At 58.9% G+C, this 15,844-nt stretch overlaps 2 protein-coding genes across 3 annotated transcripts; both read right to left on the bottom strand.

Annotated features, from left to right (window-relative positions):
- Window positions 1-2,463: 2,463 nt before the first annotated feature.
- Window positions 2,464-4,134, bottom strand: HAMP (hepcidin antimicrobial peptide). Its single transcript, XM_025914594.2, has 3 exons — window positions 3,873-4,134; window positions 2,755-2,814; window positions 2,464-2,670 (listed from the first exon to the last, which is right to left on the bottom strand). Exons 1-3 carry the CDS (start codon window positions 3,957-3,959, stop codon window positions 2,566-2,568), a joined length of 252 nt encoding a protein of 83 aa, XP_025770379.1. The 5' UTR covers window positions 3,960-4,134; the 3' UTR covers window positions 2,464-2,565.
- A 2,095-nt stretch (window positions 4,135-6,229) lies between these two features.
- On the bottom strand, window positions 6,230-15,517 carry USF2 (upstream transcription factor 2, c-fos interacting). Of its 2 annotated transcripts, none has more exons than XM_086691095.1 (10): window positions 15,396-15,517; window positions 15,085-15,131; window positions 14,859-14,977; window positions 14,604-14,723; window positions 13,950-14,100; window positions 13,740-13,827; window positions 13,390-13,448; window positions 7,262-7,356; window positions 6,980-7,108; window positions 6,230-6,880 (listed from the first exon to the last, which is right to left on the bottom strand). In XM_086691095.1, exons 1-10 carry the CDS (start codon window positions 15,455-15,457, stop codon window positions 6,791-6,793), a joined length of 960 nt encoding a protein of 319 aa, XP_086547221.1. In that variant the 5' UTR covers window positions 15,458-15,517; the 3' UTR covers window positions 6,230-6,790. The 2 variants fall into 2 exon arrangements, with proteins under 2 accessions (XP_086547221.1, XP_086547220.1); XM_086691094.1 differs by having other exon boundaries at window positions 14,523-14,723; window positions 15,396-15,516.
- Between the last annotated feature and the right edge of the window lie 327 nt (window positions 15,518-15,844).

Raw genomic sequence — 15,844 nt, 5'->3', positions numbered from 1 at the left:
GGTGAGGGGCAGGGAAATCCCTCAGACCCAGGCGTGTGGAGTCAGAGAAAGCTGGATAGAGGGGGAGGGGGAGTCCCACCCCCACCTCAGGCTTCATGATGTCAGACTCTGCCCGTGCCTTTCCCAGACAGGGACAAAGGCCCATTGAGAGTGGGGTGGGGCTTGAACGCCTGGGTCCCGGAGAAGAGAGGGGCCCGGTGCCTGGGCTTCGGAGGAGGACACTGAGATCCTGGGCTACTCATATGTCACAGCCTTCAGCCTCAACACCAACCCCGTTGGGGTCGCGTGCCTGTGCCGTTTGGGGGTTCAGCTCCTCTTTAGGCGTGCACCGGAGGCTGTCTCATGGGGCGGGTAGGATGCACAGGCAGGTGCCTCCACAGAGAGCCCTGGCCACTAGGCTGAGATCTGCAGTCCTGGGTCTCCAGGCCACAGGAGGGTGGGGTGCTGGGGAGCCTGAGAGTGTCTAAAGGGGGAGCCGCCGCTCTGGTCCGGCCGAGCCTTCCAAACCAGGCAGGTGTGGTAAGGCTACTGTGACAGAGCACCGCATGCCGGGTGGCTCAAAAAACAGAAATTGATTGTCTCCTGGGGCTGGAGGCTGCAGTCTGACGTCAAGATGTTGGCAGGCTCGACCCTGGGCGCTGGGGGGAAGGATCTGCTCCAGGCTTCTCTCCTTGGCTCCTAGGTGACGGTCTTCATGTTCGCATGGCGTTCTTCCCGTATACGGGCCTCTGTGTCCAAATCCCTGCTTTTCATAAGGACACTAGCCCTATTGGATTAGGGTTCACCCTACTGACCTCATTTTAACTTGATTATCTCTAAAGAGACCCTATTTCCAAATCGGGTCACAATCCTGGGACTTAGGACTTCAACATTTAAATGTGGGGGTGGGGGTGGGTGGTGCCTGGGTGGCTCAGTCGGTTAAGCGTCCGACTTCGGCTCAGGTCATCATCTCGTGATTCGTGAGTTGGAGCCGAGTCGGCCTCTGTGCTGACAGCTCAGAACCTGGAGGCTGCTACCCATTCTGTGCCTCCCTCTCTCTCTGCCCCTCCCATGCTTGCGCTCAGTTTCTCTCTCTCTCTCTCAAAAATAAATAAACATTAAAAAAAAATTAAATGTGGCGGGGGGTGGACACAGTTCAACTCATAACTCGTGAGCAGCTAAATCACCCGATGAACCGAAGCCTAGAGACGCTTCTCCTTTTTCAGATGAGGAGGTGGGGTTTCCGTGGAGAGAAGACGCCTGCGAGATCCTGCAGCTAATGGGAGACCAAGCTGTCTACCTCACCTTCCTCTTCCCACCCTTCGGTCTCCATTCAGGGAAATCACTCCCAGAGGGCGAGCCTCTCATGGCTTCCAAGGCAGAAGGTAGAGGGTGGCAATGTACAGGACCGATCTGGCTCCCTGGCTGTGTTTAGGTGGGCTCACAGAGTGTTGTTTACAAAAAATAAAATCCCTTTCATCAGCTGCCAATATTTAAAAAATCAGGAAATTTCACATAAAAATAAGCATGGCCACCTTCTCTCGAAAAGAAGATTTCGCCATGTTTGGCCCATCTTTGGGCACAATAGCCATTTCCCGGTCCCCCCTTGGATACCCAGGCCTCCCCATGGATACGAAACATTGGGCCCAAATGGCCAAGGCCCCTTATCACCATGCTAGCGCTGATGTTTTCTTAGAGGCTGGGAAGGTAGTGAAATGCATCTTCTCTGTTTCTATCAGTGGGGAAATGGGATAAAGTGAGGGGGATATGGTCCCAAGAACAACGGGAGGGAACTCAGTTCCTCATGGAGGTGGACGGCGTTCTCCCACGTGGGTCACGTGCCGTGTGTCCTTACTGAGATCACAGAGCCTCCCACGTGCTCCTCTGAGACAAGCCCACCACCCCTCACTCGTTCTGCAAAATCTTCGAGGACTCCAAAACAACTCTTGTTTACATGGGTGGTATCTATGGCTGCTCAATGTATGAGAAATCGAGATTGGGGCGCTTTTAAAGCACAGGGGCACATGAGCACACAGCTCATTACCGTCAGAGCCATGGGGTCATCCCGTGTCACACAGCTTGTACGCCCGGGACGCAAAGAAGGTGAAAGAAAAAAACAAGTGACGTTTTCGTAGTTTCCACCTTGTGGAGCCCTGCGAGGAGTCCCCAGACCTTGCTTTGAGAACCCTTGTGGGGAATCTGAAGTTGTAACCCCTGTTTCAAGAAGACTTCAAGGAGAAGAACTTGGCTTAACTTCCAGCCCCTGCTGTAGCAACGTAAATTCTCGGTCCTCTGAAGAGAGGAAGGGAGGGAAGAACAGGGAAGAAACTTCCTTCACCAAGCCTCCTTGCCAAACCCAGCACGCACGAACCCGGTACACCCCACGGAGTACCGGCCCTTACAAGACAGGGGCCAGAACCAGCCTCTGGCATGGGCCTGGGGCAGGGAGAAAGGGCAACAGACACTCTGGGATGGAAAACAACAGACAGAACGAGCCATTTTATTCCAAGTCTATTCACTGAGAGTCAGGGGGCAGCAGGAATAAATACGGAGGGGAGGGAGGTCCGGGGGCAGGCTGGGGAGGCTCTACGTCTTGCAGCACATCCCACACTTTGCTTTTTTACAGCAGCCGCAGCAGAACATGCAGATGGGGAAGTGGGTGTCTCGCCTCCTTAGCCTCTGGAGCACAGGCTGCGGGGAGGAAGGGAGAGTGAGCGGAGCTTGGGCGCAGGGAAGGGACGGGGAGGCTCAGAAGGGACTCGCAGGTGCTCTCACCTTCAAGCCCGCCTCGGCCGCCGCTGTGTCCTGGGGTTGGAGGTCCGTGAGCTGTCCTGTCTGTGGGAGCAGAAGGGGTGGTGAGGGTGGTGGGGACGTGGAGCTCTCAGACTCGCCCCCAAAGACCAGCTTCTCCCCGCGTGGTCGGTGTCCTGGGGCTCAGCTGGTATCCCAGGAGTGGCCTTGCTGTCTGGCCTTTTCTCCCCCGCCCTCGGGCAGCTCTTCCTGCAGACATCCCGGATCCGTCTCCCTCTCTCTCTTCTTGGGGACATCGCCCTCCCTGGCCTGGATGCCACCCCCGCCTGTAGCAAGTCTCCCTGCGTCTCGCCCCGTCCATCCCGTTCGTTCCTCACGCCTTATCGGTCGGATTAAAAGCGTGGCGCCCGCTCAAGAGTCTCTCCCTCCGCCCCTCTCCCCAGTGCCTGCGCGTGTGCTAAAAGAAACTAGCCTGCAGAGCTGCGCTCACAGGCGGAGGAAAGTCAGTACTTGGAGTCCGCCCCTCAGTCTCCTCTCCAAGCAGCGTCCTCTCCACTTACTACAGCCTCCGATCCTCGGACACCCGTCTGTCCTCTGCCCGGGGCTTCGCTTACCGCTCCCTTCTCTTAGGGTCCAGGTCACCCGGTCCCAGGTCGAATTTCATTTCTCACAAACCATCCCGCTCGACTCCCGGCCCCTGGCCCGTCGGAAGTCCTCCCCTCACCCCTCGTGGCCACTCTGCTGCCATCACCATCTTCTGTTATTCAGGATCCCATTGACGAGACAGTTATCCTGGTTATGTTTTAACTGTTCACAGATGAATTCCCCGGCCGGGACGTAAGCTCCACGAGAGCAAAACTCTTCTCTCATCTACCTTGTTCGCTGCGTGATCCCCACTGACTAGAAAAGGACTTGTCACAGAGCAGGTGCTCTGTAACTGTGGAACTAGTTCGGGCCCCCAGTCCGATCCTCAGGCCACGATCTCTGTACTTCAGGCGGCCGGCCGTCCCCACCCCGGTCCCTGCCCCGAGCTCTGCCCGGTGCTAAGGGGACCAGGTGCCCTCAGCAGTGCCCCCACCACCCCAGGGCCTGGCTCTCCGGTCCCGGCCGCCGTGCCGGGCCCAGGCCCCCTGGGCTCTCACCTCTTGCGGGAGAGCTGAGCCACTGGCCAGGCTGGCCAGGAGGAGGAGCAGGAGGCAGGCGGCCTGGACCTGTGTGCTCAGTGCCATCGTGTTGTCTGGCTGTGTCCCGCTGTCGGGTTTGGGACTTGCTGTGGTGTCTGGGGTCCCGTTTCAGCTGCTTTTATGGGCCCTTCTGGGGGAGGCGGGGGTACTAAGCCCCCTCCCCTTTGTCCCAACTCATTTCCAAGAAGGTGGTGGCGCCGACAAGACGGGAGATAAGCGGGAACAGAGCGACAGGGAACAGTGTTATGTCACCCTGAGCCAGCGGAGGTGTGTCCAGGGGGTGGGGCAGACGGGGCCACAGACCCAAGCCTCTAGCCAGCCACCTGGGAGACACTTTCCCTGACACAGCATCATCACCCTGTTGACTTCAGAAAAAATTCCTTTTGGCCCCAAAGTTGAACAGTTCGATGAGTAGGAGGAAGGTGACCTCTTATTCTCCACCCTTTCCCGATATCCTCATCCACAGGGAGGCCGGCTGTCACTATGGTCCCCTCGGGCGTCCAGCAGAATTCCTACCACTTCAGGCGGTCTTCACACGTGCACGGGTTCTAGCAGGAAACGCTGGGGTGGCCAGACGCAGGAATCTGTGTCGGCTCCAGCCCCCAGCAGGCATGTGGTTTTCTGAATCTTGGGAAATGTATCTGCAGAACGTCCCCGAGAATTTTGGGCCTCGAGACAGCAGTGATAGTAACGGCTGCCATCAGACGCCTGCATCCAATGCGCCAGCAGATGTACTGACCCACTTTTGCATTCGGCCTCTGCCGCCCGCCCCCCGCGGCTCCCGCCTGCCCTGTGTCGGGCTCTGCTCTGTGCTTTGGGGCCCTCGTTGCCTTCTTAGCCACCGGTCCCGGCGGCCTAGCTTCCCAGGCCCTGCTCCCTCCTAGGAGCCCACGGCCACCCCAAGGCTGCTTTTCTTCATTCTGTAGGGGGGAACTGAGGGCGGACTCGGGGCAGTGCCCAAGAGCACGTGGTCAGAAGAGCTAGGCCGGCCTGAGCGGCCGGACTCTGGGGCCCGTGCTCTCACCATTTGGCCTTCCTGCCTCCCCACGAGCACAGGCCACAGTGGGACGTGCTAGACCCGGCTCACACTGGCTCCACGGAGCGAAGGGTGCGCATCTCATCCCAGCTCTGCCGCGGGACATCCCCCTGGCACCTTGAAACCGGCCGCGGTGGGAGCAGCCAAACCACAGACGATGGCCAACGCTGCACAGCTGGGCCTTTTTTGGGCGAGCTGGTCCTCCAGCAGGTCACCGGATGGAGACGAACCTGGGCTGCCTGCCTGGGGCCACCTCCCTCCTACTCACTTGGGCCGTCTTTGCGGGCATACGGCCCTGGGAACTACCAACCTTGACTCGGCAGACAGGCCTTTAGCCATGCCGCCTCCCTGACTCACTCTAGGACTGTTCAGGGTCAACTCCGGCAGAAGAGCCTACAGACGACGCTGCCAAGGAACGGACACCCTTTCTGGGTCTGAGCTGCCGCTGAGGCCCACTCAAAACCACAAAAGTGGGGCGTGTGGGGGCCGGGAGGCGAAGGCTGTTCCCTGCCACCTGCCCCCCGATTCGGTCCACGTTAGGCTCTTCCTGCCCCACACGCCTTCACTCGGCGGAGGGGACGGGGCTGTCAGAGGGAACCCTGTCAGAGGGAACACCAGGTAGGAACATTCAGGATGGGACCGGAGAGCTCGGTGAGGTGACGAGGCTGGCAGGCCCGGCTCCCTGGAGCGGCATGGGGGGTGGGGCCGAAGTGGAGTCAAGGGCTGTGCGGCCACCCACAGGGAGACATGGCAGCGTCCCCCGGCACCGGCACCGCCAGGCATCGCCGCGTCTCCGCTCAGGCCAGGTTTCGTCATCAGCCGGGGCAGGGGTCACAGTACAGGCGCCAGAGCCACAGTGTGAGGCGACAGGCTGACGGGCCAAGCCTGGCTTCCTGGCCATCTGCCCTTCCTGGGGGTGGGGGGGCTCAAGGCCAGGCCCCACCATTGGCTGGTGCAGAGGGGAGGGCTTCAACCCCTAAGGTCAGGGTCAGGAGCCAGTCCTATTTTTAGAACGGATGACAGGAGAGACCCCAGCCTCTCCTCCAAAAACATGGGACGTGTCCTTGACCCTGGCACCTCCTGCCTTCACACCACACATGCACACCTGGGGCCTCAAAGAGGATATCCGTTCCTTAATTTCTCCACCATCCAGCTGACAGACTGGGTACCAGGGGGTACAGGATGGCAGGGAGGGGCACACAGCCACGAACACAACATGGAGTTCTGCAGACCCCAGGCCCCCCCCTCCCCAAACCCGAGATGGACAGATACACAAACAGACAAGGCGGGGCCACATGGGGCCAGTTTATTGCAGTTAAATACCTCTCTCTCTCTCTCTCTCTATTTTTTTGTCCACTTTTCCATAAAGAAAATTAAAACACACACACACACTCAAAGGGGAGCAGGGATCCAGAAACAAGAGGTGGGGTGGGACATGGCCTCCCTGCTTAGGTCCAGGCCCCGGGGCTGGCCCCCCTAAAGTCTCCCCTCCTTCCCGAAAGCACCCTGTCTCAGTACCTCTAGAGACCAAGGAGGCAGCGGGATATGGCAGGGCTCCGTCCTCCTCCCTCTTGCCTCCAGGCGAGACCACTAGAAGTGCTGGGGCTCCGTGGGGGCCGGAGGAGGGAGACAGACAGGAGGGGGAGGGAGGAGATCATTTCCCAAGTTGAGGAGAGCGGTGGGCGCTTATCCACAGAAATGCATTATTTCTCCCCGTTTTGTTAAAAATCTACTATAAAAAAACGCAGCTGGGGGAGGGGCGTCTGTCCCTCTCTGTGCTAAGGGCTGGGGAAGGGGCGGCGGCGGCCGGAGGAGCCCCCGCCGCGCGGCGGGGCGGGTGTCACTGCCGCGTGCTCTCGCCCACCATCTCCAGGTTGTGCTGCTGCAGCTGGGCACGAAGCACGGCGTTCTCGTTCTTCAGCTCCTCGATCTGGCACACACGACAGGGCACGAGGAGCCAGGGGCTGGCTCCCCGCCCCTGCCCCGGCTCCCCTACCCCCCCACTGCCCCGGCCCGGCCCGGCCCTCACCTGTTGCCTCAGGAGCTCATTGTCCATCTGCAGCCTCTCGGCCTCCTTGAAGGTCTCCTGCATGCGCTGGTTGGTCTGGCGCAGCTCCCGGATATAGTCACAGGCCTTTGACAGGATCCCTCCTTTACTCTGGGGGGTGGGCGAGAGCGCCGGTGAGCGCCGCCCCCCGGCTCACCCGGGACAGGGCCTGTGCCCGGGGGCCAGGTCAGGCAGACTTCGTCGCAGGGGCTGGGGGCCTGGCCCACGGCAGCGCGGGGAGCTGGAGGGCCGGGGGGCACTCACCGCTCCCGTCTTGCTGTTGTCCGCATTACAATCTGGAATGATTTTTGAAAGCTGGACGATCCAGTTGTTGATCTTGTCCCTCCGCCTCCGCTCCACTGTAAGAGCAACAGCAGTGTCCACGGCCGTGCCAGCGGAGCTTCGGGCGGCTCACTCCCTGACGCTGATGTTCCGAGACCCGAACGCAGGCACCCGCGCCCCGCTTCTCAAGAGGAACAGAGTCTCCCCTCTACCCACCCGCACCCCCGCCCGGCAGATTCTAAAAATCTGAGCCAAGATTCAAATTAAGAAATTTCACGTAATAGTTGGCATCTTGAGAAATGGAGTTGTGGCTTGTGTGCCTGGGAGGCAAGAATGGGCCAGAGCTCCTTTACACGGGACCCAAGTACCCCTCGCGGGTCCCCCAGAGCAGGGGCGTTTGATTTTTCCATACTCCCTAGAGCTTTGGGCTCCGTAATTTTGTTTTCTCTTCATCTCTACAATCAGTCCGACCGCATCCCACCCCCGGCTAAAATCCTTCTCCAGAGCCCTGGCAGCGAGTCCCAAGCCCCCCCAGCTGGCATGAGCGGCTCGCAGGGGCCTGCAAAGGATGTGAACCCTACCTCGAAGGCCAGGGCTGGCAAACTAATGGAAGGTTTCACCTGAAAAATTCCAGATTCGTGATTTTTACTCTGTAAAACTCGGCAACCTCACCCAAGCTGTCAGCTGACTTGAGTGGCAGCTACCCCATTCAGCTGGGGCCTGCGCCTTCTCTCCAGTTCCTCCCTCTGGCTCACTTCAGGGCCTTCTAACAGCTGCCTGGGGGCGGCCTGCGCTGAAGCCCGAGACCCCACTTCAGGGCCTCCCGAAGCAAAGCTGTGCCAGAATCTTCCTTACCTTCCAAGCACAATACTAGGCGCTGGTGTGGACACACAAGAAAGCCTCCGTCAACCCACAACTATCACACACCCTCATCCCTCCTGCCAGGACAGACCACAGACAAAAGCCGTCGGTGTTTGCTGAGGAGATGAAGCCTGGAGGAGGGATTTGGAGAGGAAGGCAAAGGAGTATGGTCTCCAGGCTGGGCGGTGCTGACAGGAGTTTACAGAGGGGGTCGGGGGTGGGGGAGTGAGAAAGGAGGGTGGGCCGGAATCACACCCATTACTCCTCACAGCCTCTGAGGCTGGTTCCTCCCCTTGACCCTGCTGTTCTCTCAAAGAACACGCCCGGCCACGAACAGGCAAATCCCACCGCCGGCTCTTGGCTTTGTCTGCTCACTGCCAACCAGCCTTTCTCCACGTCCGAGTGCTCCCCACCGTAGCCTGGGTGAGGGCGCCCTCCTACATGGACTCTCCCGTCTTTCCACAAGAGTTCCCCAACGCCTTGCTGAGAACGTGCCCGGCACCGCACTTTGCCCCACCCTGGCTCTGGTGTGAGTGCACAATACCTGGGTCCCAGGGAGAGACCTGCACCTCCCCATGGAGGACGGCCATGTCCTATGGTCTGGGAACTCCGTGGCCAAAAGACCACAGCGGAGCCCAGAGTCCAGCCCGGGCCTGGCGGCGCCGCCCCCCGCCCCCCGGCCCCCACAGCACGCTCCACTCCACAGCAGGTGGCTCCTCCCCTTCCTGGTCTCTCCTCGCGCAGCCTGGCGAGCTCGAGCCCGGGCACCATGCTGCGGCCCCACCTTACGTGGACTCCTCCCTTCCAGCCACCAGGGGGCAGGGATGGGGGGCCGGGCACAGCTTTTCCAGTTTGCGTTTCCTTCTTTAAATCGTTCTGCTTGCGCTACCGTGTGCAGGGTGCCCTGCGAGGCCAGAGTCTATGGTGGACTCCATCTCTGCCCTGCTGGTGCCCACAGCATCCCTGAGATGTGCGTCAATGGGGGGTACTGACACCGCGGATGTGCTGCATCGAGGATTGTACCGAGGGCCTGGGGAATGCCAGCGTGAGGCAACGATCTCTGCATGGGGGTGGGGCGTGGTGGACCTTTAGAGAAAAGACTCGGTGAGGGAACGTTTGGGCTGGTTTCTGAGGACAGGGGCATTAGGTAGACAGGTGTGAAAAATTCAGAAATGGCGACATGGCAATACTTGGGGGGGGGGGGGCAGATACGGTGGGGCAGGGTGTAGGAAAGGCCAGGTTGTAAGGCCTTGAATGCCCTGTTTATGGGCCCAGGCCCTTGAGTGTAGGCCCCTTCATCAAGCAGGTGGTGAGGTGGTGAGGCCTGTGGCTCAGGAAGACCATCTTGGCACATTTAAAATGGTGGAAGACCATTAAGACCAAGGCCACATCCGTTCTACGGAAGTTACGCCCATACGACGTTGAAAACAATTCAGGAGAAAAACCTGCCAGGACTGGGGGGAGAAATGGGCAAATTCACAGATACAATTGGAGACGCTAACACTCCTCTCTCAGTAACTGATAGAACAAGTAGACAAAAAAGTCAGCACAGAAAACCTGAGCAGTGTCAGCCAACTTGACCTCGCTGACCGAGGAAACACTCCACACAACAGCAGCAGATACATTCTCTTCAAGTACACATGCAAACTTTCACAAGACAGACCACGTTCAGGACCATAAAGTAAGGCTCGACAAATTTCAGGGCACTGAAATTATATAATAAGAGTATGTTTCTAATGAGAACAGAACTAAACTAGAAATCAGAAACAAAAAAATTACCCAGAAAACGCACACGATTGGAAGTTAAGAAGAAATCGTAAGGAAAACTGGAAAATATTTTAAACTGAACGATAATGAAAACCAATGTATCCAAATGGGATGCAGCTGAAGCAGCAGTGGAGTGAAATTTGCAACCAGAAGGGCCTGTGCTAGGAAAAAAGAAAGGTTTAAATCATCTTAAAAGGCTAGGGAAAAACCCCCAAACAAATTAAATCCAAAGTAAATAGATGGAACGAATTAACAACATTAAGAGTAGGAACTAACGAAATAAAAAAAAGCAATCCCATCCGGCATTTAAAAACCAGATTTCACACAGAGATCTGGATTTCTGGCTCCTCAGAGGATCCGGGCAACAGGGGACCCAAAGTCTGACATGGCTGCAGTGGGCTGGCACTGCACGGGCCACCCTCAGGCAGGACCCGCAGGACCCAGTTTCCCGTGGGGCCTGGAGACAGGCTCCTGTGGTTCCAAGAAACGGGGGAAAAGAGGGAAAAAGGAGAAAGAGAATCTGATTTGAAGTCCGCTTTGGCACAGGATCTCAGGGTTCGCAGACATGAGGGAAGGAGAAGGGGGCAGAGTGCACAGTGGCCCTGGCATTCGGTTCCAGCTTGGGTAATTACCACAGGGGAGCCTTATGCCGCTCTGGAAAGAGAAATGTTGCCTGGGAGCCTTTGGGGAGGGGAGACGGCAGGCTCTGTTTTGGACAAGTTGAGTACGAAGGGGGGTCTCTAGGACATCCAGAAATGAAGATTTTGAATGGGCAGCTCAAACTATGGGTCTGGAGATCAAGAGAGAAGAATGGAATAGAGACAGCTTGGCACACAGCCAGGGCCGGGGCGTTGGCGGGGGGGGGGGGGGGGGGGGGGGCTGGGAGGACACTGAAGAGTGGTTCTCATCTTGTCCAAGTCACATACTCTTTTCTGGAGAAACGATCGACACCTACAGTAGGGGATAAGGCTTTGGGGATACTGACCATCCCTGGGCCTAATGTTTCAACTCTCCTGAGGCCAACAGAAGAGGGGCGAGACCTCAACGGAAACCATCAGTCAAAGCAGTTTCCCACCCCTGCCCAATGGGAAGAATCACCTGGGTAACTTGTTGAAATACAGACTCCTGGGCCTCCCTCTGACCCACTTGTTCAGAACCTTGAGAGGACAGCCCTGGAGATAGAGACCGTGAACATGCTTCCCGGAGCTACTGGGATGCTATGCTCTGAGGAACAGGCTGGGAAGGAAAAGCAGAGAGTGCAGAAAAACCAGAGCGGGTAGAGCAGAAGGGAACATTCCCGAAAGAAGGAGAACAGGCAGGGTCAGATGCTTGGAGCACAGACAGGAAAGGAAGCCAGTGGATTTGGCAATGAGGTCATCCTGAGTGACCTTAGATGGACGTCTTTTGGTAGAGAAATGAGCCAGACTGCCAAGGGTACAGGGAGGATGGGCAGAGGGTGGGTCAAATACTGTGCAGGTCAGGAGAGAACAGGATGCAGCTGGAGAAAGACAGGGTTATGAGAGAGACGGTTTTTCGTAGGACGAGAAAGATTCACGACTTTGCAGCTAGACCAACCTAGTGAGAGGCAGAGAGTGACGAGTGGGGTGGAGGGTGGCTGGATGGTATCCCCGAGTCACTGGTGCAGCCTTACCAGGCGGCACACCGCGCTGCTGGGGGGGCTCGTGTGTCTGTACTGGCTGAAGTCACCATGAGTGTCTGGGGGAGCCGCGCGGGCACCATTCTACACAACACCGAACAGGCACAGACACTGAGAAGCAGCCTCGCGTCACGCAGCCAGTAAGCAGCAGGGCCACGACTGCCTGGGATCCTACTGGAGGCCCCTCAGACACACCGCAGCCCAAACCAAGCTCAGACCTGCCCCTTCCCTACAAAGTGACCTGATGCCATCGTGAAGCCCTGACTCTCCAGCCTTGGAATCATCTCCCCAACGCGCTCCCCTACCTCATGCCCTGTCCTATCCCGAGTCAACATCTGCAATTACCTCCTATGCTCCCGGCCCCCGGTGTCCCATCACCCTTGCCATCCAGCGTCCATACACAAACCCCTCTGCTGGCTGGAATAAAAACCCGGGAGCAGGGATGCTGGGAGGGCCTCTTACAAGGCCCTGCGTGACCCCGGTCCCGGACAGCCCTCCTGAAACTCCAACTTCCTCTTTCCTTCTCGGACTCCTGCTCTTCTTCAAAGACACCAAGTCTGTTCTGGCTTCGGCCTGGGCGTCTGCACTTAAGCATCCTCAGGCACCTGGCTGGCCCATTCAGGCCTCTGCTCAAATGTCACCTCTCAGAGGGGCCTATGGAGCACGCTGTCTCCGTTACCCTCCAACCTCCCATGCAGCTTTATGTTCCTAGTCGTGATTTACGCTACCTCACGGCACACCGCAGCTTTGGGTGACTTCTGTCTCTCCCACCAGAACGGACACCGGGAGAGCCAAGACCTCATCTCTTCTATCATCCACTGTACCCGAGGGCCTAAAACACAGGCATATACATGGTACAGATATGCTCAACGCCAAGCTCAATGAGCTGCTCCGATCACAGGTACAAAGGCCCAAACCCAGCTGAACACCGTGGGGAGTCTCAGGGCCTCGCCTGACATTCAAGGCCCTCCTTAGTCCTCCCCGGTCCCCCGCCCCCAAGCACTCCGCATGGAACCTCTGCTATGACCACACCAGCACTCCCCGAAGCAGCTGCAGGCCACTCTGCCTGCCCTCCAGCCTGCGTTGCCCTCTGCCTGACACGCACTCCTAAAGGCCATCTCTCTGGGGAAGAAACCAGCCTGAACTCCATCCAGCCTCCTTGACACTGCAGACCGGGCTCCAGACCTGGCACAGGGTGGGGGGCGGGGGGGGGGGGGACGTGCTTGCCACCCAGCCCAGAATCCACCTTCAGGAAACATTTGCTGAGAGACAACCGTCAAGACATAAATGTTCCCCTGGACTTGCATGTGACCACGTCCATGACAGTGGCTACGGACTGGGGGCAGGCAGGGCTCAGGGTGGGGAACTAGGGGACATCATAAAGGGCCAAAATGACCGTAGGGTGGGCTTTGGTGTTTACAAAAGGCACGATGCCCCAGCCTTGGCCAGCCACAGGCACAGCTTCTGGAAGTCAGGTAGGCAGGGGAATGAGGGACTTGAGGTCAATGACAGCCACCAATGGAAAGATAGTTCTAGGGGCATCAAATCAACTCGAGTTTTCAACAGGCAGGAAATCCGTATGTGAATGTGAAACACGCCATTTCAGATGCTGACCGTTAATTCGAGATCACTAACCAAGATGACAAAACACATTCCAATTCACACCTCCTGCCTGTCTGTTCCTGACAACGATCTTCCACCTGTTTCTACTCTTCCGGCATTCAACGAACACCTTTTGTGCACTTCTAGCACGTCGCTGATCTGTGACACCAAGCACCAGGCCTGGCCGTGCCTGTGAGACCCAGAAACTCCACCCCGGCCTTACCTTCGTTGTGCTGGGCCCTCCTTCTTTCATCCCGTGGTGTTCTGGTTCCGTCAATTTTCCTAGAAAAGGAAAAAGACGGGCACGTGTTATCTCAGGTACCGTTTGCCTAAACATCTACTAAAGAGTCAGACTTGAGAATCAGCTGTGTAAAATAAAGTCTTATGCAGAAATAGAAAAACGGTAATTCCCTTATACTCAAGAAGCAGAGACAGACCAAAAACACATACTGACTGCCTGCCGTGTGCTCAACTACCTGGCTCCCATTCCAGAAAACCTTCCCTTTCTTTGGCCCTCTCACACCAGGCCCTCCCAGGGTCCCCTGCTCCTGGGAACAGGTCTCCTGCACGTACGGGGAGTAGGGGTGTGTCCGAGGTGCAATTGTCCTCTGTGTTCCTGTCTGAAGCACGTCCTGTGGCGTCATCATGACATAGAACTGGCCTGCAGCGAAAGCAGGGGTTAGTGCAAAAACTGGGGGGCAGTGAGAACTGGTTAGGGGGCTTCCCTCCCTGCTAGGCCTGCTGCCTCCCCTGCCTTCCGCCCTGGCCCCTTCCTCCCTTTACCTCCGGCCTGCAAGCTCTGGTCTGTGGTCTGTACGGATACAGCTGTGGTATCTCCCACACTGGATGCTGGGAAATAGGCAAAGCGTGCCTCCCCACTGACAGCCTCAGCTGCAGGGCTGCCGCCATTGCTGAAGGGATTTTGGATTACGGCCTGGGGAGTAGGAGGACACAGAGGCCACCCTTAGCCATCTTTGTTCCCCAACCCGCTCCCGTGTTGCTGTGTCTGACATTCACTGCATTCTATGGCGAACGGAAAACCCCTGTGTGCCACTCCACTCTGTCTCCTAGCTCCGGAACTCAGCAGATACTCAGTGATCACCTGATGGGTTGATTCATTTTTACCTCTAAGAGTCTTTCCTGTTACTCTCATCCCCCTTTTACAGAAAACAACAACAAAAAAATGACATTTCAAAACTCCTGACCCAAATTTCATCTTGCAGAACAGGGATGTGACCCACACAACGCAACGGGTCTAAAGGCAGCATCTGTGTCCCACCTGCCCCACTCCCTGGGGATCCCCAAGAAGAGAGTTACTGTCCCCTCTCCATCCCCCCAGGGGTTGTGGGCACCTACCAGTGGGAAGGGTGCTGCGGGACCTGGGGGCACAGATGCAGCAGTGGGGCCAGGACGTTGGGCTGCCCCATCCACACCCACCTGGGTCACAGCCTGCTGACCCCCAGCGAAGGCAGCCGTAGACACAACGCTGACGGCGCCAGCCGTGTCGCCCTGGCCATCCAGCTGACCATCAGTCACCTGGACTACGCGGTACGTCACCTGCAGGGGGCAGCAAAGCGGCGAGATGGGTTCTAGGGTCCCGGCAGGGGCCAGGTCCGCGCCCCTCCCAGCTCGCCCTCTGGACCCTCAGCTCAACACTACACTTGCCCGCGGGCTCCCGGCCCGGAGCCTCACCTGTCCTCCATTATTCTCTGTGCGGAACTGGTACTGGATGTTGTGGTCGCCAAACGCCGCCTGCTGGACGCTGGCGATGGCCACCGCCGTCTGCTCCTCCGCCCCAGGGCCGTCCCCGCCTGCGGTCGGGGGGGGGGGGGGATGGTCAGTGGTCACGCGGCCTAGGCGCCCCCAGTCCCCTCCCCGGGCTCAGGCCGCAGACCCGGTGGGCCCCTCGAGTACTCACCTTCCTGCAGCTCGACGCCCTCCTCTGCCTCGGGTCCCTTGTCGTGACTGCGAGGAGGACGGGAAGGAGAGGGGGTCAGGGCCGCCCCCGCCCCTTTGCCCAGGTGCACGGCCCCCGTCCCGCCCAGCCCGGTCTGGAGCTGGGATACCGCTAGGACCCGGGACCCATGGTATTAGCGCGGGGCCCCCCTCCCTCGCGGCCTCCATTTTGAGCTGGGCCCGGCGGCCGCTCGGGATCATGGCGGCCCGGTCGCCAGGCCGAAGGGCCGGGACCGGGGCGCGCGGGGGCACGGACCGGTCCGGCATTCTTACCTGGCGGCGGCAGCAGCGGTGGCCGAGGCAGCGGGATCCAGACCCGGGTCCAGCATGTCCATGGGGGGGGTGGGGGCGGGGGGGGCGCGGGGCCCGGGGGGGGGAGGGGAGGGGAGGGGAGGGAGGGGAGGGGGCGGGCGGCCGGGGGGGCCCCGAGCCCGGCGCTCACGCCGCGCGGCAGGAGGGGACGGAGGAGACACGGGAGCCGCTCGCGCTGATCACGGGGACAAACAGTGGGGTCATGTGAGGAGGAGATGCCGCCGCCGCCGCCGCCGCCGCCGCTGCTCCTGCAGCCGCCGCCGCCGCCTCCGCCCGCCCGCCCTCCGGCTCCCGGCGGCTCCCGGCTCCGGGACGCAGCGCGGCCGCCCCCCGCCCGCTGCACGCGGCCCTCAGGCCTCCTTCCCTGAGCAGCCGCCGCCGCCGCCGCGACTTTTTTTTTAACCCGGCCC

The sequence above is a fragment of the Puma concolor genome, chromosome E2, assembly GCF_028749965.1.
Source record: "Puma concolor isolate L17-30 chromosome E2, mPumCon1.1.hap2, whole genome shotgun sequence".
In the NCBI taxonomy this organism is placed as follows: Eukaryota; Metazoa; Chordata; class Mammalia; order Carnivora; family Felidae; genus Puma; species Puma concolor.
This window is presented reverse-complemented; position numbering and strand designations above follow the sequence as displayed.